The sequence below is a fragment of the Rhinopithecus roxellana genome, chromosome 3 (genome assembly GCF_007565055.1).
Source record: "Rhinopithecus roxellana isolate Shanxi Qingling chromosome 3, ASM756505v1, whole genome shotgun sequence".
NCBI classification, from domain to species: Eukaryota; Metazoa; Chordata; class Mammalia; order Primates; family Cercopithecidae; genus Rhinopithecus; species Rhinopithecus roxellana.
Window position 1 is genome coordinate 41583320 of NC_044551.1, and position 22168 is coordinate 41605487.

At 45.1% G+C, this 22168-nt stretch overlaps 1 protein-coding gene across 2 annotated transcripts in view; it reads left to right on the forward strand.

The window, feature by feature from the left end:
• Positions 1–22168, forward strand: part of PDE6A (phosphodiesterase 6A) — an 85873-nt gene that overhangs the window by 60843 nt on the left and 2862 nt on the right. For both annotated transcript variants that reach the window (XM_030928004.1, XM_030928005.1), the window contains 4 exons: positions 15487–15550; positions 15845–15919; positions 17394–17477; positions 20621–20768. In XM_030928004.1, the coding sequence (XP_030783864.1) occupies positions 15487–15550; positions 15845–15919; positions 17394–17477; positions 20621–20768 (371 nt within the window). The remainder of the gene's footprint in view (positions 1–15486; positions 15551–15844; positions 15920–17393; positions 17478–20620; positions 20769–22168) is intronic.

The window sequence follows — 22168 nt, forward strand, 5'->3', positions numbered from 1 at the left end:
TATGTTTAATCTTTATTTTAGCACTAAAAATGCAAGACAGTATATTATTATTTTATTTATCTGAATACAAAAATACGTTATTTGAAGTAGCTCAATCATACTATCTAAGATTTGGATGATAAACTGATATAACTTTCAAGTTTTTGATACAACGGAAAGCACTATACCAATTAAGGGGTTTTTGTTTTGTTTTGTTTTTTTGTTTTGAGATGGAGTCTCACTCTGTCACCCAGGTGGGAGTGTAGTGGTGCGATCTCAGCTCACTGCAACTTCCACCTCCCAAGTTCAAGCGATTCTCCTGCCTCAGCCTCCTTAGTAGCTAGGATTACAGGCACCCACCACCACGCCCAGATAATTTTTGTATTTTTAGTCAAGACCAGGTTTTGCCATGTTGCCAAGGCTGGTTTCAAACTCCTGACCTCAAGTGATCCACCCACCTCTGTGTCTCTCAAAGTGCTGGGATTATAGGTGTGAGCCATCACGCCCTGCCCCAATTAAAGTTTGAGTGATACTTAATGTGTCATTCAAAACATATAGGCTTAATTTTTAACATATTTGTTTACATAGGACAATATCCTGCAAGATAGCTGTGCTAGTCACAAATTGGTTATGGTTGGTATGAAATTCATATTGCATGGTCTGGCATGGTTGGTAATGGGATTCAAATTTAAGTTGTCTGGTGAATGTCTTTTTTCAGTTTTCTCAATGTGCTTCCATGATTCACCTCAATTGTAATGGAGTGAGAAGGGTAAATTTGAGGCCTTTTATGAATATGTGGCCCAAGCCAAATGGTCCCCTGGCTCCTCTGTGATGGGTCCTGGGCATTGAAGGCAATGGTCAAGAAAAGTTGTAGGGGAGACAATCCTGACTAGTTGCCTAGGAAGCATTGGGTTATTTGTTTATCCCCATATGCTTCTGTGGAAATGAGGCTTAAGTCACAAGCATGGCAAGTGTCTCCAGCAGAGAAGAGGAGACCACTGAGACAGGCTCCGGAAAGAGGGGGGTGGCAGCAATTGCCATTCCTTCAGCCCTGCAGTTGTCCAACCAGGCCTCCTACAAAGGTCCCCTGATTCTGGGAGCAGTGCAATCTGCTTTCGCTGAACAAGGGGACATGCTCAGCCCATGGTTACTCATAGACTGACCAGGAACTGCCCCCCGGGACATTTCATTTATTTATTTATTTGTTTATTTATTTTTGAGATAGGGTCTTGCTCTATTACCCAGGCTGGAGTGCAGTGGCAGTCAGGGCTCACTGCAGCCTCAACCTTCCAGGCTCAAGCAATCCCCCCACCTCAACCTCCTTAGTAGTTGGGACTATAGGCACACGCACTACACCCGGCTAATTTTTGTATTTTTGGTAGAAACAGGTTTTGCCATGTTGCCTAGGCTGGTCTTGAACTCCTGAGCTTAAGTGATCTACCCACCTTGGCCTCCCAAAGTGCTGGGATTACAAGTGTGAGCCACCACATCCAGCCACATTTATTTATTTATAATTTCAACTTTTATTACACATTGAAGGATGCATGGGCAGGTTTGTTACATGGGTATGTTGTGTGGCACTGAGGTTTGGGGTATAAATGATCGCATCACCCAGGTAGTGAGCATAGCACTCAGTAGGTGTTTTTTTTTAGCTCACACTCTCCTCTGTCTCCCATCTGGTAGTCCCCAGTATCTGTTGTTGCTATCTTTGTGTCCATGTATACTTAATGTTTATCTCACACCTGTAAGTAAGAATATGCAGTATTTAGTCTTCCATTCTTGTGTTAATTTGCTTAAGATAATGGCCTCCAACATCATCCATGTTGCTGCAAAGGCCATGATTTTGTTCTTTTTTATGGCTGTGTAGTATTCCATGGTGTATATGTAACACATTTTCTTTATCCAATCCACCGTTGATAGCACCGAGGTTGATTCCATGTTTTGCTATTGTGAATAGTGCTGTGATGAACATGTAAGGGCATGTGTCTTTTTGGTAGAACTCTTTTTCTTTTGGATACAGACCCAGTAATGAGATGATGGGTCAAATGGTAATTCTACTTTAAGTTCTTTGAGAAATCTCCAAACTGGTTTCCACAGTGGCTGAACTAGTTTACATTCTCACCAGCAGTGCATAAGCATTCCTTTTTCTCCACAGCCTTACCAGCATCTGTTATGCTTTGACTTTTTCTTTTCTTTTATTTTTTCTGAGACGGTGTCTCACTCTGTCACTCAGGTTGGACTACAGCAGCACGATCTTGGCTCACTGCAACTTCCACCTCCTTGGTTCAACCTATTCTCGTGCCTCAGCCTCCAGAGTAGTTGGGACTACAGACACCCACCACCACGCCCAGCTAAATTTTTTTTGTATTTTTTGGTAGAGACGGGGTTTTACCATGTTGACTAGGTTGGTCTCAAACTCCTGACCTCAAGTGATCTGCCTGCCTCAGCCTTCCAAAGTACTCAGACTTCTTTTGACTTTTTAATAATTGCCATTCTGACTGGTGCCAGATGGTATCTCATTATGGTTATCTGTTTATTGACTTCTGCTTTTTCTTTTCTTTTTTTGAGATGGAGTCTCACTCTGTCACCCAGGCTGGAGTACAGTGGCACAATCTCGGCTCACTACAACTTCCACTTCCTGAGTTCAAGGGCTTCTCCTGCCTCAGCCTCCTGAGTAGCTGGGATTATAGGCACGCGACACCACGCCTGGCTAATTTTTGTGTTTTTAGTAGAGACAGGGTTGCGTCATGTTGGTCAGGCTGGTCTCGAACTCCTGACCTTGTGATCTGCCCGCCTCGGCCTCCCAAAGTGCTGGGATTAGAGGCATGAGCCACTGTGCCTAGCTGACTTCTGTTTTTTCTTAACATTTTTCTTTTTTTGACTTCCATAGCTGGACATTTCAAAATGGCTCAGCAGAAGGACTAAATAATTGAAAGGAACACCCTGCTATTGGAGAGGGGGACTTGATATTAGAAAGTTGTCTATTCTCCTTAATTAATTATTCATTTAAGGGTGATTCCAGACCAAACAAACAAACAAACAAAAATACCCTGCTTTATTCTGGGGGAATTAGGAAGCTGATTGAAAAATTCTTATGAGATATGTGTATGCAAGAATAAACAGAAAAAGAAAAAAGATAAAAAAGAATAGTCAGAAAATTCTGACATAGAAAGTAATAATGGTGACCAGCAGAACTAAAGGCAGTTCTGTCCTAGGCAGGAGAAGTTGCTCAGATCAATGGGATGATCTTAAGGATTATGTCTGTGCTCAAAGTGGGTTTTATACCAGTGGAGAAAGGTGCAAGTTCATCAGTGGTGTTGGGACATATGGGATGGCCACAAAGTGAGATCTCTAGCTTATTCCTTATACCAAAATAAATTCCAGATGTAATAAAAATGTTTAAATAACCAGGGAAAGAAAAGAGAGCACGAAAAAAGCATGGAAGAATTAAGAAGAGGCTGGGCATGGTGGCTCACGCCTGTAATCCCAGCACTTGGGGAGGCCGAGGCAGGTGGATCACGAGGTCAGGAGATCGAGACCACACTGGCTAACACGGTGAAACCCCACCTCTACTTTAAAAAATACAAAAACTAGCCGGGCGTAGTGGTCGGCACCTGTAGTCCCAGCTACTTGGGAGGCTGAGGCAGAAGAATGGCGCGACCCCGGGGGGCGGAGCTTGTAGTGAGCCGTGATTGTGCCACTGCACTCCAGCCTGGGCGACAGAGCGAGACTCTGTCTCAAAAAAAAAAAAAAAAAAAGAAGAAGAAGAAGAATTAAGGAGAATAATTTCAGAGCAAGCTTTTCAAAATGTGACATGAGGCCTGGCACAGTGGCTCATGCCTGTAATCCCAACATTTTGAGAGGCCGAGGCAGGCAGAACACCTGAGGTCTGGAGTTGGAGACCAGCCTGGCCAACATGGTGAAACGCCATCTGTACTAAAAATACAAAAATCAGCTAAGTGAGGTGGCGGGTGCCTGTAATCCCAGCTACTTGGGAAGCTGAGGCAGGAGAGTTGCTTGAATGCAGGAGGTGGAGGTTGCTGTGAGCCGAGATTGTGCCACTGCACTCCAGCCTGGGCGATGGAGTGAGACTCCGTCTCAAGATAAATAAATAAATAAATAAATAAATAAATAAATAAAACAAAATAAAATAAAAATAAATAAAATATGACATGAAAATCATAAGTCATAAATTAGATGGAGAAATCTGATTATGAAAAATTAAGGATTTCTGTACAACACACAAAAACACATAGTCTAAGTAGGAAAGTAAGTGATAAGCTGGGGGGAAATATTTGCATCACTTCTAAGAGAAAAAGAGCTAATTTCCTCAGTAAATAAGGTGTTAATACGATTCCAGGAAAAGACTAATCCAATAGCAAATGGGCAAAAGGCACAAACCGACAGTTCCCAGAAAAGTTACAGTGGGATATAAACCTATGAAAAGACGGTGATTACAAAACTACAATGAGATATAATTGTTAACTCCTATTGTCAAAGATGAAAATGTTTGCTACCATTCCGTGTTGGGCAGAGTGAGGGAAAGGGCCACCTTGTTCTGCATGTGAGAGTGCAAAGAGGCTCAGTCTTTTCGGAGGGCGATTTGGTAACACCTATCAAAGCTGTAAGCGCTCGCGCCCTTTGACCCAGCAATCCCACTTCCAGGATTTCCCCTCCAGATATTCTCCCACATGTGCACAAAGCGTATGTACAGAGTTATTTCTTGCAGAATTGTTTGTAACACAAACAAGATTGAAAACACTCGAAATACCTAGCAATGGGGAGCCAGGTTAAATAAACAATAACACTTTCATACAATGGAATGTCTTACAGATTTACAAAGAAATGACATCAAGTGAAAGGTATTATGTTTAATTTTAAAAGAAAAAAAAGCCAGGAGCAGGATCTCAATCATTGTCAAAGTCAAGGTGACCTTATGTAGGTATCTTCAGCTGATAATGTACATACCCCTCTGGGAACTCATGTCCTTCCAACATGTATATCAGCATGGATAGCCTTAAGGGAATCAGTGTTTGCTTTTGTAATATTAATCTTCCTGAGAAAGAAGCAGACCAGTAGGCACAGCATTCTCTCATTCTTCCCCACCTTAAAAAATAAAGGCAAACTCCATTCTTTCTTGAATCTTCCTGCAGTGTGTTGTCCTAGAGACAAAAACCTCTGGGCAGCCAAACAGAGGGACTATTTGAAATATAGTCATCCCTGGGTATACTCAGGGGATCGGCTCCAGGACCCCCTAGTATGCCAAAATTGGTACAAACTCAAGTCCTGCAGTAGCTCTGAAAACCCCTTGGATGTGAAGAGTCGCCCCCATACATGGGTTTTGCATCCTTCAATCCATGTTCAGCTGAAAAAAATTCATGTGTAAGTGGACCTGTGTAGTTCAAACCCAAGTTGTTCAAGAATCCCCCATACTGGTGTTGTCACAGCCTCTTATAATTAAGGCATTATAAATCTAAGGAAGGGGCCGGGCCGGGTGGCCATGCCTGTAATGCCAGCCCTTTGGGAGGCCAAGGCAGGTGGATCACTTGAGGTCAGGAGTTCGAGACCAGCCTGGTCAACATGGCAAGTCTCCATTTCTACTAAAAATATAAAAATTAGCCAGGCATCGTGGTGTGTGCCTGTAATCCCAGCTACTTGGGAGGCTGAGGCAGGAGAATTGCTTGAACCCAGGAGGCAGATGTTGCAGTAAGCTAAGATCGCACCACTGCACTCCAGCCTGGGTGACAGAGCGAGACTCTTTTTAAATTTTTGTAGAGATGAATAAAGGTCCCACTCTGTTGCCCAGGCTGATTTTAAACTCCTGGGTTCAAGCCATTCTTACACCTCGGCCTCCCAAAGTGCTGGAATTACAGGCATGAACCACTGGACCCAGACTATTGGTTCAAGAGTTTTTACAACTTTAATTGCCAGGCACTCCCCGAACCCCACCCCTATTCCCAGCCAGTGGGTGGGATTGTACAGGGGGGCAGCAGGTGAGGGATTTTTCATTTAAATATCTTACTTCTTTCAGAGAATGTATCACTGTTCAGGGACCATGACACTAGGGCAAAGGCACATCAGCAATAAGTACTGAAGATGGCAGCAACTGATTTAATCCACACCACTGTCTTCTTTCTATCATCTGTCTTTACAATTTTCTTTCTTTTTTTTTTATTTGGTCATAGTCTCTCAACAGAATCATATGATCTATCTATCAATCATCTATCTATCTATCTATCTATCTATCTATCTATCTATCTATCTATCATCTGTCTATCTATTTATCATCTGTCATCTATTATCATCTATCTATCTGTCTGTCTAGTCTACCTACATACCCTCCATGTACCTTTACCTTTCTTAGAATTAAAAATAAAAGATAAGTTGGATGTATTATAACATGCTTATTTAAATTTAAAAATAGGAACCGGGCATGTTGGGGAGGCTGAGATGGGCAGATTGCCTGAGCTCAGAAGTTCAAGACCAGCCTGGGGAACATGGTGAAACCCCATCTCTATTAAAATACAAAAAAACAATTAGCCGGTCATGGTGACTTGCACCTGTAATCCCAGCTACTCTGGAAGCTGAGGCACGAGAATCACTTGAACCTGGGAGGCAGAAGTTGCAGTGAGCCGATATGGAACCACCACACTCCAGCCTGGGTGACAGAGTAAGACTCTGTCTTGGAAAATTTAAATTATCCAGGTATGATGGTGCATGCTACTTGGGAGGCTGAAGTGGGAGGATCACTTGAGCCCAGGAGTTTCAGACTACAGCTAGCTATGATCATGCCACTGCACTGCCCTCCAGCCTGGGCAACAGAGAGAGACTCTGGTTAAAAAAAAAAAAAAAAAAAAGAGGAAAAATGGGCAAAAAAAAAAATGCTGAATCCTACTTCAGTCTAGTAACAAGAAATATTCATTCATTAACTAATACTTTTTAAAAAATCCCATCCTATCTTGTTAATAGATGAATTCAAAAAAAAGATACTTTGAGTGTTTAATCATTATTTGTAAAAATAGTAGTATATTTTGTTATTTAATTGTGTACTAGTAACTTAATCCAAAAGAAAATTTTTCAACACTTAGAGGCGTATTGTCAAAGAAAAAATTTTAATTATATAATTTAAATAAATCGATATAATTGGTTGTAGGTAATTATGAAAATTGATCAATGAAAGACTTTCAAGCATATATGTAGTATACACACACACATATATATACAGAAACACATATGCATATACATGTACACATATACCCACAATATTAGGATAACATTCTATGGGGAAGTCAAGTGGAAATAGAGGTTTACAGAGACAAGGAAAGATGTAAAACTCTAGACTCTTAAAGAAAAGCTTGCTTATGTGCTTTTATCATAGGTAAAGAATGACATAACAAATTTATTTTAAAAAGTCAGTATGGCCGGGCACAGTGGCCACATGTGTAATCCCAGCACTTTGCAAAGCTGAGGCGGGAGGATGGCTTGAGCTCAGGGGTTTGAGGCCAGCCTCGGCAACATAGCGAGACCTTGTCTCTATAAAAAATAAAAATTTCCCTGAGTATGATGGCACGCACCTGCGGTCCCAACTACTTGGGACCCTGAGATGGAAGGATTGCTGGAGCCCGAGAGGTTGAGGCTGCAGTGAGCCCTGACGGTGCCACTGTACTCCAGCCTAGGCAACAGAGTGAGATCCTGTCTCAAAAAAAAAAAAAAAAAAAAAAAAAAAAAAAAGTCAGTATGTGTAATGTACTATAAATTAGATCCTTTGAAAATATCAAACTTATGATGTAATAGCTTAAGATGTCAACTTAAAAATGTGTAAGAAGATAGCACTTTTCAAAATTCTTTAGGTAGGGATTTAACGAAAAATGTTGGGAGACCTGTAATGCAGCATTTCTCAATCTTAGCCCTGTTGACATTTGGGGCTGGCAACCCTGGTCTGGAGCTATCCTGCACCTTGTGGGATGCACAGGACTAGACACCAGGAGCACCCCCACCCCTCCCCAGGTGTGACAATCAAAAATGTCTCCAGACATTGCCAAATATCCCCTGCGCAAAAATTGGCCCAGGCTGTTTGCTATAAAGCCATCTCGGGGCCCATTGCTTAGGTGTATAATTAGAACTTCTTCACACCTGAGTAGCATGTAGCTGTTGCACACTTGGGGCTTTGGTATCAGACAGCCTGGGTTCAAGTCTCAGCTCTTTCCCTTATTGGTGGTGTGGCCTTGAGCAGGTGACTTACTCCCTCACCTCAGTTTCCTCATCTGCTTAAGGAGGATCATGGCAGTGCCTGCTTTGTGGACCATGATGGGGGCTGAGCTGGAGTATGTGGAATGTAGTGCAGCAGGTAGTGGTGTTCAGTGCTTCCTGTGGTATAAGAAGACATATATATTTGGCTTTTGTTCCTGATTCCTGACAGAGATCCTAAAACCCTTGGAATTTCCTGAGTGATAGGAGTGTCTTTTGTTCTGATGGGATGACTCTTGGCAGGACCCTAGACAGCTTCAGGCTGGGGGCTGGTCACCAGAAAGATCAAGCCTTCATTTAAAGCTTGGAACTTTCAGCCCCATCCCCAACCTCCAGGAAGGGAAGAGGCTGGAAATTAATTGCCAGTGGATAATGATTTAATCAATCATACTTCTGTGATAAAACACACACACACATACACACACAAACACACAACCAAAAAAAAAAAAACCAAAACGCCATAAAAACCTCTAAACAGCAGTGTTTAGAGAGTTTCTGGTTTGGTAAATACTTCAAGGTGGTGGGAGGCTGGCATGCATTCCCCCTGCCATAACTTCCTCTATCCATCACATTCATTTGGCTGTTTCTGAGATGCATCCTTTACAATAAACCAGAAAATGTAAGTAAAGTGTTTCCCTGAGATTTGTGAGCTCATCTAGCAAATTACTGAACCTCAATGCAGGGACACATTTCAACTTTGTTGCCAAGTCAGACAGAAGGGTAGGTAACTTGGGGACCCCATACTTGTGGCCGGCCTCTGAAGTGAGGCAGTCTTGTGGGGCTGAACCCTTAAACCTGTCGGGTCTGATGCTAACTATAGGAATTTAGTATCAGAGTTGAAATGAATTGTAAGACACTCAATTGGTGTCAGGATTGGTTGTTGTGAGGAAAAACCTAATACTCCCTTCCTGTGTTTTGATTATCTTGGAGTGCTTATGTCCACGGGCTTCCTGTGGTTGGAGGCCCACACCAATTGACTTTGACTTTTTTTTTTTTTTTTTTTTTTTTTTTGAGACAGGGTCTTTCTCTGTTGCTCAGACTGGAGTGCAGTGGCACGATCATAGCTTACCGTAGCCTCAACCTCCCAGGCTCAAGTGATCCTCCTGCCTCAGCCTCCTGAGTAGCTAGGACTACTTCAGTAATTTTACTCTAGGGCCAAGATGTTATAGAAACTCTAGAGCGAGGGTGTGACTTCCTTTTCTTCATCAAACTCTTGACATTTCCGCTTAACTCCAGATTTTGCTTCTGACAGTCTGACCAAACCATGAGTTGGAAAGGCTCACAGATCCTCTAGTACTGTGGTGTTTGCGCACGGCTTGTGAGCTAAGAATGGCTATATTTATAAATGGTTGGGGGAAAAATCAACAGAATAATATTTCATGGTCAGGCGTGGTGGCTCACATCTGTAATCTCAGCACTTTGGGAGGCCAAGGCGGGCGGATCACTTGAGGCCAGGAGTTTGAGACCAACCTAGTCAATATGATGAAACCCTGTCTCTAGTGAAAATACTAAAATTAGCTGGGCGTGGTGATGCACACCTGTAATCTCAGCTACTCAGGAGGCTGAGGCAGGAGAATCGTTTGAACTCCAGAGGTAGAGGTTGTAGTGAGCCTAAATCGTGCCACTGCACTCCAGCCTGGGGAACAGAGTGAGACTCTTGTCTCAAAAAAGAAAAAGAAAAAAAAAAAGAGTATCTCATGACAAATGAAAATCTTAAGACATTCAAATTCCAGTCTCTGTAAATAAAACTGTATTCTTTTACAGACGGCCACATTCTGACTTTCATGAGTCCTAGGCACTTTTGTCTTTGTGCCTCCTTCCTTATTAAAAGTAAATAAGTAAATACAAAGTATATTTAATGATTGTGTTGGTATGAAGACAAATATAATCCAGGCTGAATTCATTCTTACATATTCATTCCTATTGTGTCCTTTTTTTCCTGCTGATCTTGAAAGAAATTGAAATATTTTCATGGGCCCTGGAGAATATCACGGGCCCTCGGTGCTCTGCTGAATGGACGAGCTGACTCTGCTTATCCATGCTATTATCTACGGCTGCTCTCACATCGCAGTGGTAGAGCTCAGTCTTTGCAGTAGGGACTATGTGGGCTGTAAAACCTCAAATATTTACTGTCTGGCTCTTTACAGAAACAGTTTGCCAATTCCTGGTCTAGTGTCTTACAAATGAGGAAAGTGAGGCCCAGAAAGACAACGCGGTGTCACGCGGTGTCACGCGGGCATTTGTGGAGCGACAAGGCCTTGGACTCAGCCACACCAGCCCTTTCCTGCACACCTACCACTTTCTTAGGCTCCTCCAAGACTTTCCTCGGCAGGATCTCTTGCCGTACCCTTCAGAGAGATGTAATTCCAGGGAGGGTCTGAGTAAGTGTCCTGAAAGTGCTGGCTAAGAGAAAGGCTGGAATGCTTTTCCTGAAAGTTGGCCAGGAGTCAGGAAGAACAGCCACTGAAACTCACAGCCAAGGAGCCAAATGTTTCAGAAAGAAACATTTGCCTTGGGGATGGTCCAGGTGGATAAGAGCTCACCTTGCTTTTAAGAGCTCTACACACGAGGGTGACCCAGAGCAGGAATGAGATGAATGCAGGTGCTGATAATGAAGATGAGGACACTGGGTGCATTTACAAAAGCATCTTATGTGATCATCACAGTAAGTCTTAGAAAGGATATATTACATTACCCATAGGAAACCGCTGAATTTTAACCGATTTGGACTAATAAAATCAGAATTTCATAGGATCCAACTTAATATGAATATCTCATTTTACAAATGAACAGACCGGGACTCAAAGACATGAAGTCGCTTGCCCTGGACACAGCAAATGAGGAGAAGATGGAAGGTCTAATTCAGCTCTGTCTGATTGCAAAGCCCTGCATGGAATTTTGCACTGTTGTCCTATTGAACTCCATCCCCTCCTCTTGACAATTCGTCTACTGAGAGCATAAGGTTCACATTTCTGAGCACACAATATATTTGTGGTGTACTCTTGCTTCCTTCTGCATTATAACCATGTTGCCCTTTATTCTATTCCATCCTGACACATCTCTCTTCCTCACTTTGCATGTCTAATCTGTCCCCAAATGCTGCTGAGTTGACTTCCTAAGTGCCATATCTGTCTGGACACTTCTCTTTATTGCCATCTCCATCTCTTGCCCAGCTCCTGCAGTGGCTTCCTAACTGGGTTCTCTGTGTATGCTCCTGTCCCTCCTACACTGAAGCCATAGTGATTTCTGTGAAATGCAAATGTGACCACGTCACCCTTCTGTTCTAACTCCCGTGGCTTTTCCTGTTGCTCATAGCATGAAGACCATCCCCTCACCACGGTGCCTGGGCTCTGCGTGGGCTGCCCCTGCTGCTCTGTGGAACTTCTCTTACCAGGTCTCCCACCTGCTCCCTGAGCTCCCCCTACCTTTAAGCTCTTTGTGCCAGGCTTCCTTCTACCAGGGCCTGCACGCTAGACATCCTTCTGCCTGGAATGTGTTTCTCCCACTCCCTTCTTTAGCAAGTACATGGTTACACATCCTACAGTTATCAGCTCGAGGGGCGCTCTCTCAGGGAAGTCCTCCCTGACCTCCCAGACCTTGGTTAGCTTCTCTTTCTCATATCATCTCCAAGAATGAAAGTCCTTTCCTTCAGAGCAGTCATTTGTTTACATGTTAACCTGCATGTGTGGGATAACTGTGCAATTCTCCAGCGCATCTGCAAGATCTCTGAGAGCACAGACCATGTGAGCCCAGCCTCTTCCTGGCTTGCAGAGGCCGCTTTCCCTGTGTGTTCTTCCATGGTGATGAAGGCCATGACCCCATGATGGGGGCTGCACCCTTATGAACTCATCTAAACCTCATCACCCCACAAAGGCCCTGTCATCTAATAGCATCATATTAGGGGTTAGGGCTTCCACATATAAGATTGGGAAGAGACAAACATTCTGTCCATTACAGAGGGCTCCTATGTACCCCCTCAAGGCCTTTGCTCCATTGTCACCTCTTAGATGACACCTGGGCTGAGCTAGTCACCTTTACTTTTGTTTTCTTTCTTTCTTTCTTTCTTTCTCTTTCTTTCCTTCCTTCCTTCCTTCCTTCCTTCCTTCCTTCCTTCCTTCCTTCCTTCCTTCCTTCCTTCCTTCCTTCCTTCCTTCCTCCTTCTCTCTCTCTCTCTCTCTCTCTCTCTCTCTCTCTTCTTTCTTTCTTTCTTTCTTTCTTTCTTTCTTTCTTTCTTTCTTTCTTTCTTCTTCCTTCCTTTCTTCCTTCCTTCTTTTTTTGTTTTCCACCTTGGACCTTTTTCTGCCATTCTACTTAGCATATTGTGATGACAGGTTTTTTTTGCCCTGTGTTCCTTGAGTGACTGTGAGCTCCCTGCAGGCCCCTCTGGATCCCCCGTGCCCAGCACAGCACCCGGGACCCCAGTGCATATAAGGGGGAGGTGCTGAAGTGAATGTGAAGCCTCATCTTTAGGGCACAGGGCTCGAATTGACTTTTCTGGCACCTCGGTGTCCTTCCTTCATCCCATGCACACAGCAAATCTCTGTCTATACAATTCTTAGGTGTGTTTCTGCAACCACTGGGAGTGTTTTTCACATGATCCCTCCAGCTAAGGGAAGTAAGCATCCAGTGCCCTCCTGAAGCCACCAGGGAGCCAGTGACTCTTGTATGCATAGCTGAGCATGTATTTGCTCAACCTATCTGACAGTAAGTGTAACATGTCCACAGCACTTATTAAAGCATGGGGCATGTATTCTGAGGTTATTATAAAGCATAAAGGTGTCTCTAAGAAATGTATGCACTTCTGAAAGCTTACTTAAAGACTTATTTGAATTTTTGAGGGTTTACATAGTTTAAAATGTGCAGTGGCATGATCATAGCTCTCTGTGGCCTCAAACTCCTGGGCTCAAGTGATCCCCTCACCTCAGCCTCCCAAAGTGCTGGGACTACGGGCACATGCCACCACGCCTGGCTAATTTGTGTATTTTTCATAGGGACAGGGTCTCGCTATTTTGCACAGGTTAATCTTGTACTTCTGGCCTCAAGTGATCTTCCTTCCTCAGCCTCTGAAAGTGCCAGGATTACAGGTGTGAGCCACTGTGCCAGGCCCATAATTAAAGATTTTATTTAAACTTGTTAATATTTCATGAGTAACTCTTACAGCCTCAGACCGGCTTATAGAAAATATGCCCCATACAGCTGATTAATTATAAAATTATCCAAGCAGCAAGTTAGGTTCAGAGCCCCAGCCTTCTCTCACTCCTCACTCTCCCTGGCTTCTGCCCATTGGTCTCACCCTGCCACAGCCAGTCGTTGCTGCAGGCCAGCTCTTCTGCCCTCCTGTTGAATTACTGCAGCACCCCATCCCCCTCTATCCTGCTCTTTTCTTCCTTCTCCATCCTACAAGTCCTGCCAACCGCCTTCCTGCAGCACAGCTCTGAAGAGGTCACAATTGGGCCTTCAACCTGCAACTGCTCCCCACTGCATACTGGATACAGTCTGCACTCCCTGGCGTGGAATTTAGGGCCCATGCCATATGGCCTTGGATTACCAGGATTACTTGCTCTAAAATGTTTTCTCAAATCCACCCGCCTTGCTCCTTCCTCTTGCCCCAATTCTTTGTCCGTGTCCCCTCCCTTTCTGTTTTCTGTTGTACCCACCTTTGTAATAATACCTGCCTTGCCTTTCTATGAGTGGGACACTCCCTTAAGAGTTTACCTTTGAACCCTTTCTACCTACTTTCTTTACCCACACCCATCCTTTTATTTATTTATTTATTTATTTTTATTTTTTATTTTATTTTATTTTATTTTTTGAGACGGAGTCTCGCTCTGTCACCCAGGCTGGAGTGCAGTGGCCGGATCTCAGCTCACTGCAAGCTCCGCCTCCCGGGTTTACGCCATTCTCCTGCCTCAGCCTCCCGAGTAGCTGGGACTACAGGCGCCCGCCACCTCGCCCGGCTAGTTTTTTTTTTTTTTTTTTTTGTATTTTTTAGTAGAGACGGGGTTTCACCGTGTTAGCCAGGATGGTCTCGATCTCCTGACCTCGTGATCCGCCCGTCTCGGCCTCCCAAAGTGCTGGGATTACAGGCTTGAGCCACCGCGCCCGGCCTATTTATTTATTTTTTAAGATTGAGTCTCGATCTATCACCCAGGCTAGGGTGCAGTGACATGATCTCAGCTCACTGCAACCTCTGCCTCCCGAGTTCAAGCGATTCTCCTGCCTCAGCCTCACAAGTAACTGAGATCACAGGTGCACGCCACCATGCACAGTTAATTTTTATATTTTTAGTAGAGATGGTTTCACCATGTTGGCCAGGCTGGTCTCAAACTCCTGACCACAAATGATATGCCCACCTCAGCCTCCCAAAGGGCTGGGATTACTGGCGTGACCACGGCACCTGGCCCTTTCCACTCCTTAATGTAAGGCCTCTTTGCTACAGCTGTTCACAGTTCTCTCTACACCATACATTTTCTTTTTTCTTTTTTTACCTGTTAAATTTTGTGTGTGAGAGTTTCTGCCAGGTGAGGAAATGGCCTAGAAGAGAAAGAAATCTATTAGTATTACACAAAACTCCTAAATCAGAAAAGCTAACTGACTAATAGAAAAAAGGAGCAGATTGCCTCCAATGGAGCAAAAAGTAATTCTTGAGGGAGGAGAGCAAATCTTAGCTATTACAATGGCCTGTGGTTCTCCAAACAGATGGACGGTATATCTGCGGTATTAAAAGCTCATGGTGGGGCAGTTACTGAAAAAGTATCTAAAAAGGCTCTTTGGCAGTTGGGGCAGGGAACAATGATGAGAAAAAAGGTTGAGAAACACTTCTCTACAGTAGACAAGACTGAAGGGACTCTGAAGATGTGATAAGATTTAAATGAAATTGATGTTTGGACAGTCCCTGGAATAGTGCTTGATACATAAGAAAACCCAGTACATGTTCCTTATGCACATACCATGTTCAGACACTATACTTAGATTTCTCCATCCACCATCTCATTTAATCTTACACCTGTTTTGTGAGTAAAGTGCGATTATCATTACAGACAAGGAAATGGAGGCTCAGAGAGGTGGGGGTAGTTGCCCAGTGTCCAACCTCTGATCACTGACAGAGGCAGGATCTAACCCTGTCTGATTTCAAAGCCCAATCCCTAGATGACAAAGTCACCTACTAGTGGGGGTGGAGAAAGGTGAGAGAGATGGAATTAACCAGTACATGAAGTCTTAAATGGCCCTGGACTGATAGAGGGTGTCTTGTGTGCCCAGGGCCATGATGATGACCGCCTGTGATCTCTCAGCCATCACCAAACCCTGGGAGGTGCAGAGCCAGGTATGAACTCCTGTTGACCCGAGAGGAGGGGCATCCCAGTACTGGGAGCAGCAGGTCATGAGGCTTGGGCTCTCTCAGCCCAGCTCCAGAACCAGCTCACCTGTGTTCCATCCTCCTCTACCAAGACATGGGAATCACTTTATGTCTCTCCAGTAATGACAGCAAGGCGAGGGTGGCAGGGCAGGAGTGGGTTTATCCTTTTGGTTAAGTTGGAATTGCAAGTGGGGTGGGAGCAGGGGTAGGGGATTGGGCTGGGGCTTTGACTCTGCGTGTGTGAGGGTCTGTCTGTTGCAGGTGGCTCTGCTGGTGGCTGCCGAATTCTGGGAACAAGGTGACCTGGAGCGCACGGTACTGCAACAGAATCCCATTGTGAGTAGACAGCGGATGTCAGCCTGATGTTAGGCGTGTGTGCTCCATCCTGACCTAGATGTGACCTTGCCATGATGGAGAGATGTGTGACTTTACCATAAAGATGACCTTTTCCTAATGCAGTGGTTCTCAAAATGTGGTCTCCAGGCCACTGTCAACCTCATTGCTTGAGAACATGTTAGGGATGTATATTCACAAGCCTCACCCTAGGTCTAACCAACCAGAAGCTCTGGGGGTGGGGCTCTGCAATGAGTGCTCTAACTAGTAAGTCCTCCTAAAGTTTGGGAAATGTGTCCTTAGCTCACTCAACTGCAGAGCTTGGCAAGCAGACTCCAACACTTAGATTACCCTTTCAATTCCACAGGTCTAGAAATCCATCCACCTCCCCTGACCCTAATCTAACAGCACAGAGTGAGCAAGCTGTGCACCTATCAACATTGAAAGTTAACTTGGCTGAGACAGTCAGCCAGCTTTCCATGGAGATGGAGAGATGGGGAGATGGGAAGAGCAGCCGAAGTTTCCCTGAAGTCCCTGAAGGCAAAGCTGGGAAGTAGAGCAGGGTTTGCAAAGGACGGGTTAAAGAGAGAGACATTTTGGGGACAAACCATTGACATCTGGATAGGCTAAACCTGTGAGAGTGTGCTAAGGATGCAGGGGCCACCACGGCAGGCTTAGGCAGGAGCCGAGGGAGAGTGGAAGGCTGGGAGGAGCAGGTCCTGTCATGAAGGAACACGTGAAGGGCCCCATGGGCTTTGTCGTTCTCTCTCTCTCTCTCTCTGTAATATTTTCAAATATAATGAGAATAGTCAGTGAACTCTAGTGCTCATCAGCCAGAGCCAACAATTCATAGCAGTCTGCCATTCTTGTTGTATCTATTCCATCCAGTGCATTTTTTTTTTTTTTTTTTGCTTTTGGTTGCAGTATTTTAAAGTAAATCTCAGACACTATAATCTCTTCTATAAATACTTTGGCACATATCTCTATGAGACAGGAGAGTAATATGGACAAACCATACACACAACCACAATACCATTAACAATCACAAAATTCATATACTTCAGTATCATCTAATCCCCAATTTCTGTTCATTTTTCTTGATTAAGAAAGAGAGTTCAGTTGATTTGTTCAAATCAGGATCTAATCAAGGAGCATACTGCCTCTGGTTTTAATGTCTCTTAAGTCTCTTTTAATCTGTAGCAGGCCCTGCCACCCCTCCCACCCTCTGGCCTTTTTCTGGTATGCCGTTTATTTGCTGAAGACAGTGGGTCTTGTTTTTGTGCAGTTTCCCACATTCTGGATTTTGGTGGTTGCACCCTCATGGTGTTCTTTAACATGTTTCTCTATTCTCCTGCAAAATGCTCATCAGATCCGGAAACATGATGAGTTTACAGTTTGATTTTAGTAAGAATGCTTCATAGATAGGGTGGGTTTCTCTTACTGTCCAGTGCAGTTAACTCTTTCTCCCCCATGACAGCCCATGATGGACAGAAACAAAGCAGATGAACTCCCTAAGCTTCAAGTCGGCTTCATTGACTTTGTTTGCACCTTCGTCTACAAGGTAGGCCCTTGGCTTCCTCAGACTCAAAAACATGTATTTGATAAACCTGGGATTTCCAGACAACATCGGGAATAATAAACCCTAGCAGGTGACCAGTGGGTGATACTTTACAAAGCGCTTCTCATCTCTAATGGGGCATTTGATTCTCAGGACAGCTCTGTGGGTCTTATGTGATTGCAGCTCTAGGCTCCAGCCTGGGGCACATCCTAGTTGCTTAATGCATAGCTGTGGGGCAAATGACTAAGCATAGATTCAGAGAGAGGAAGGGGAAACACAGCAGACATACGTCCTTCTAACTTCCCTAGCTGGTGGAAACATTATAGGCCAAAAGTAATTGTGAAAAGATAATCTGGACTTTCTCTTTGAGCTCTTGTTCAAAGTTAGTCTCCTTCTTGAGAAACCCACTGCTCCCAACTTTCTGTTATCTGTGCCACCATCCACCTCTCACTTTTAATTTTTATTTTGGCCTTGTTACACATGAGAAGACAGAAGTCAGAGACGCAAAATGACAGAGCCAGTGTCACTGGACTCAGCCATAAGGCAGGATTTAGTCCAGATCTCTTTATGCTGTGTAAGCTGCAGCCCTTCTGCTAGGAAGAAGTCAAATTTTCTAAAAGGCAACAAGAGCATCTGAGATATAACTCAGAATAACTGGGGTGTTCTGACCCACAGGGCACAGTGGCTGGTGCTTGCCACCATCATCAGTAATATTTCTCTTTTTTCATTGAGGACATGTGTTTTTCGCTGGCTTTTTTTTTTTTTTTTTTTTTTGAGACAGGGTCTCCCTCTGTCACCCAGGCTGGAGTGCAGTGGCACCATCACGGCTTACAGCAGCCTTGACCTCCCAGGCCCAAATGATCCTCCCACCTCAGCCTTCTGAGTAGGTGGGACCACAGGTGCACACCACATCCAGCTAATTTTTTTTTTTTTTTTTTTTTTGAGACAGAGTCTCGCTCTGTCACCCAGGTTGGATTGCAGTGGTCTCACTCACTGCAATCTCTACCTCACTGCAACCTCTACCTCCTGGGTTCAAGCAATTCTCCTGCCTCAGCCTCCCAAGCAGCTGGGACTACAGGCACGTGCCACCACACCCGGCTAATTTTTGTATTTTTAGTAGAGACAGGGTTTTGCCTTATTGGCCAGGCTGGTCTGAAACTCCTGGCCTCAAGCAATCCACCCACCTCAGTACAGGATCCCAAAGTGCTGAGATTACAGGTGTGAGCCCATGGTGCCCGGCTGAGGGAATGAGTTTTAATCATCAGGAATATTATTAAATAAGGGAGACCGAGCTAAGTGCTTTATGTACGTTATCAAAATCACACTGTGGGGTAGGTATTATTACTATCCTGATTTCATGGCTGAAGGTGAGCTCTGGTAGTGACCCACCCAAGGTCACATAGTTTGTGGCAGAGCCTGGACCAGAACCCAGGCATCACCAAACAGTCGGCTCTGGCTGCCATTTCGCAGTGGGCCCTGGATTTGCTGTTCTTATATTGGGCAAATCCACTCCATCAATCTGCATCTCAATTTCCTTACCTGAAGATGTAGACGTGATGAATCTTATTTTCCTACCTCACAGGAATTTGAGGACCAGAGGAGATAAATTGCTTCATAAACTGAATTGTGCCGTGCTCAAAGAGCTGTAGGAGCCTTAACAATCATATTCTTGGTGGCTCATGCCTATAATCCCAGCACTTTGGGAGGCCAAGGCAGGTGGATCATTTGAGGTCAGGAGTTCAAGACCAGCCTGACCAACATGGTGAAACCCCATCTCTACTAAATACAAAAAAAAAAAAAAAAAAAAAATTAGCTGGGTGTGGTGGCGCATGCCTGTAATCCCAGCTACTTGGGAGGCTGAGGCAGGAGAATCACTTGAACCCAGGAGGCAGAGGGTGCAGTGAGCCAAGATTACACCACTGAACTACAGCCTGATCAACAGAGCGAAACTCAGTCTCAAAAAAAAAAAAAAAAAAAAAAAAAAAAAGAATTATCTTCTCAACATCCCATTTCACTCAGAAAGTATTTACTGAGTATCCTTGTGTCCCATACCTTGTGCTAGGCCAGGGCCACCCCAGGCAACAAGGCAGCCAATGTCCCTGCCCTCTCCAGGTTCTCAGCCTTTCAGGGAGACAAGCAAAGGGAGTCATGACAAGGAAGCAAGGTGTGGTAAGAGAGGGCTTTGGGAGCTTCCAATGGGGGACTCCATTTACCTAGGGGGCCAGAAGAGGCTTCTTGGAGAAAGTGATGTGTAATTGGAGGCCGCAAGGCAGAAAAGGGGAGGTTAGAGTGTTCCAGCAAAGTGAACAGCTTGGGTTGAGCATGGTAGCTCACGCCTGTAATCCCAGCACTTTGAGAAGCCAAGGCAGGAGGATCACTTGAGGCCAGGAGTTTGAGACCAGCCTGGGCAACACAGGGAGACCCTGTGTCTACAAAAATAAAAACTTACCTGTGTGTGGTGGCATGCGCCTCTAGTTCCAGCTACTTGGGAGGCTGGGGTGGGAGGATGGCTTGAGCCCAGGAGTTTGAGGCTGCAGTGAGCTGTGATTGTGTCATTGCACTCCAGCCTGGACAACAGAGAGGCCCTGTCTTAGAAAGAAAAAAAAAAAAAAAAAAAAAAGCAGCTTGTGTGAGGCTCACAGAATGGAGGACACACTCTAGGAACTAAGAGATTTGGGTTGCTTGGAGAATGCAAGATGGTCAGGGGCAGGAAGACACTGGGTCATGGAGTTAGGGGTTTTCACTTCATCCTGAAGGACAGGGGTGCCACAGGGGAAGCAGGGGCTGGTATGGACTGAGGTCCTGCAGTATCAGCATGGTGATGGGAGGTCCCGCAGCATCAGCATGGTGGCGGGAGGCCCCGCGGCATCAGCGTGGTGGCGGGAGACCCCGTGGCATCAGTGTGGTGGCAGGAGGCCCGCGGCATCAGCGTGGTGGCGGGAGACCCCGTAGCATCAGCGTGGTGGCGGGGGGCCCCGCGGCATCAGCCAGGTGGTGGGAGGCCCTGCGGCATCAGCCAGGTGGCAGGAGGCCTGCTACCCCAAAGCAGCTCATTCCAGTGTTGGACATTTCCACCTGTGCCACCCACTTGAGCCCTGACCCTGGGGCCTGGCCCTTGCACCAGAGGCACATACTCTCTCTTCCAGGAATTCTCCCGTTTCCACAAGGAGATCACCCCAATGTTGGACGGGATCACCAACAATCGCAAAGAGTGGAAGGCGCTTGCTGACGAGTATGACGCCAAGATGAAGGTGCAGGAGGAGGAGAAGCAGAAACAGCAGTCGGCCAAGCCAGGTTTGTGGAAGCAGGAAGCAGGGACTCCCACCACCCACTCCCTGGGCACTCAGTGTCTGCTTCTGGCCTCAGAGCCTCATACATGGAGTCTCATTCAGGCCTCCTGATGGCCAGTATTGTCCCCATTCTGTGTGTGAGAGCACCGAGGCTGGAAGAGACCAAGTCACACAGTAAGAGGCAGAGCCTGGTCCCCAAGATTGAAGCTGAGGAAAGCTCCAGGCCTCCCAGCAAGTGCCCCCTCAACCAACATAGCACAGACTCTGATTTTTGGGCTGTAGACTTATGTCCCTACCCTGGGGCAAAGGAGAAGATATATAATTCTTGGTTGGAAGGAATTTTATTTTTATTTATTTATTGTTTGAGCCGGAGTCTCACTCTGTCGCCCAGGCTGGAGAGCAGTGGCACAATCTCCACTCACTGCAACCTCCACCTCCCAGGTTCAAGCAATTTTTCCACCTCAGCTTCCTGAGTAGCTGGGATTACAGGCACCTGGCACCACGCCTGGCTAATTTTTGTATTTTTAGTAGAGATGGGGTTTCACCATATTGGCCAGGCTGGTCTTAAACTCCTGACCTCAGGTGATCCACCTGCCTCGCCCTCCCAAAGTGATGGGATTACAGGCGTGAGCCACTGCGTCCGGACTTGGAAGGAATTTGAGGCCCTATTTCCAGACTTCTGTCTGATGTTTGAGTCCTATCTGTACCATCATGCTTGCATACCACCAGTGACAGAGGCCTCACTGTCTTATATGACATCCTCATTCAGTACCACTATTAGAAAGGTCTACCTTGAACTCAAATTGTTCTCCTTGTTGAAGCTTCCACTTAGTGGTCACAGTTCTGCCTTCAGAATCAAATGGGATTTGTTTGTTCTAACTCTTTACTACTGACAGCACTGCCCCTCCCCCAAGTCATTTCTTTGACTGGTTGTGTGATCTGTTTCCTCACAAGCCATGGCATCTCGTCCTGCCTCACCCTGACTGCCCTCCTTCGCACACCCATCCCTCTTCACCCATGGCTCTTACACATGGAAAATATCGGGGCCTCAGCTCTGCTCTGAGCAGTGTGGGTTGATTCTAAATGGGCAGCTGCAAACTTAGGGGCCACTTAGAGTTTGGCAGCTTATGCTTTGCACGACTCCAGGGAGCATCCTGTACATCATAGATGTGTATAGTTATTTTGATTTTCCAGCAAAATGGCAGTGAGATATCCTGGGAAATAAGTGCATTTTTCTAATTTGTACAAATTGTCTTTTGGGCAAGTAGTAGGTCAGTGCAAATTTGTGGCCTTCAGATAAAAAAATACAGATTTGGCTTACATAGCTAGAGAATCAGTAGCAATATTATTTTAAAGGTGAATTTTTTGGCCACATTTTAAAATTGGAATATGTAAGATTTAAAA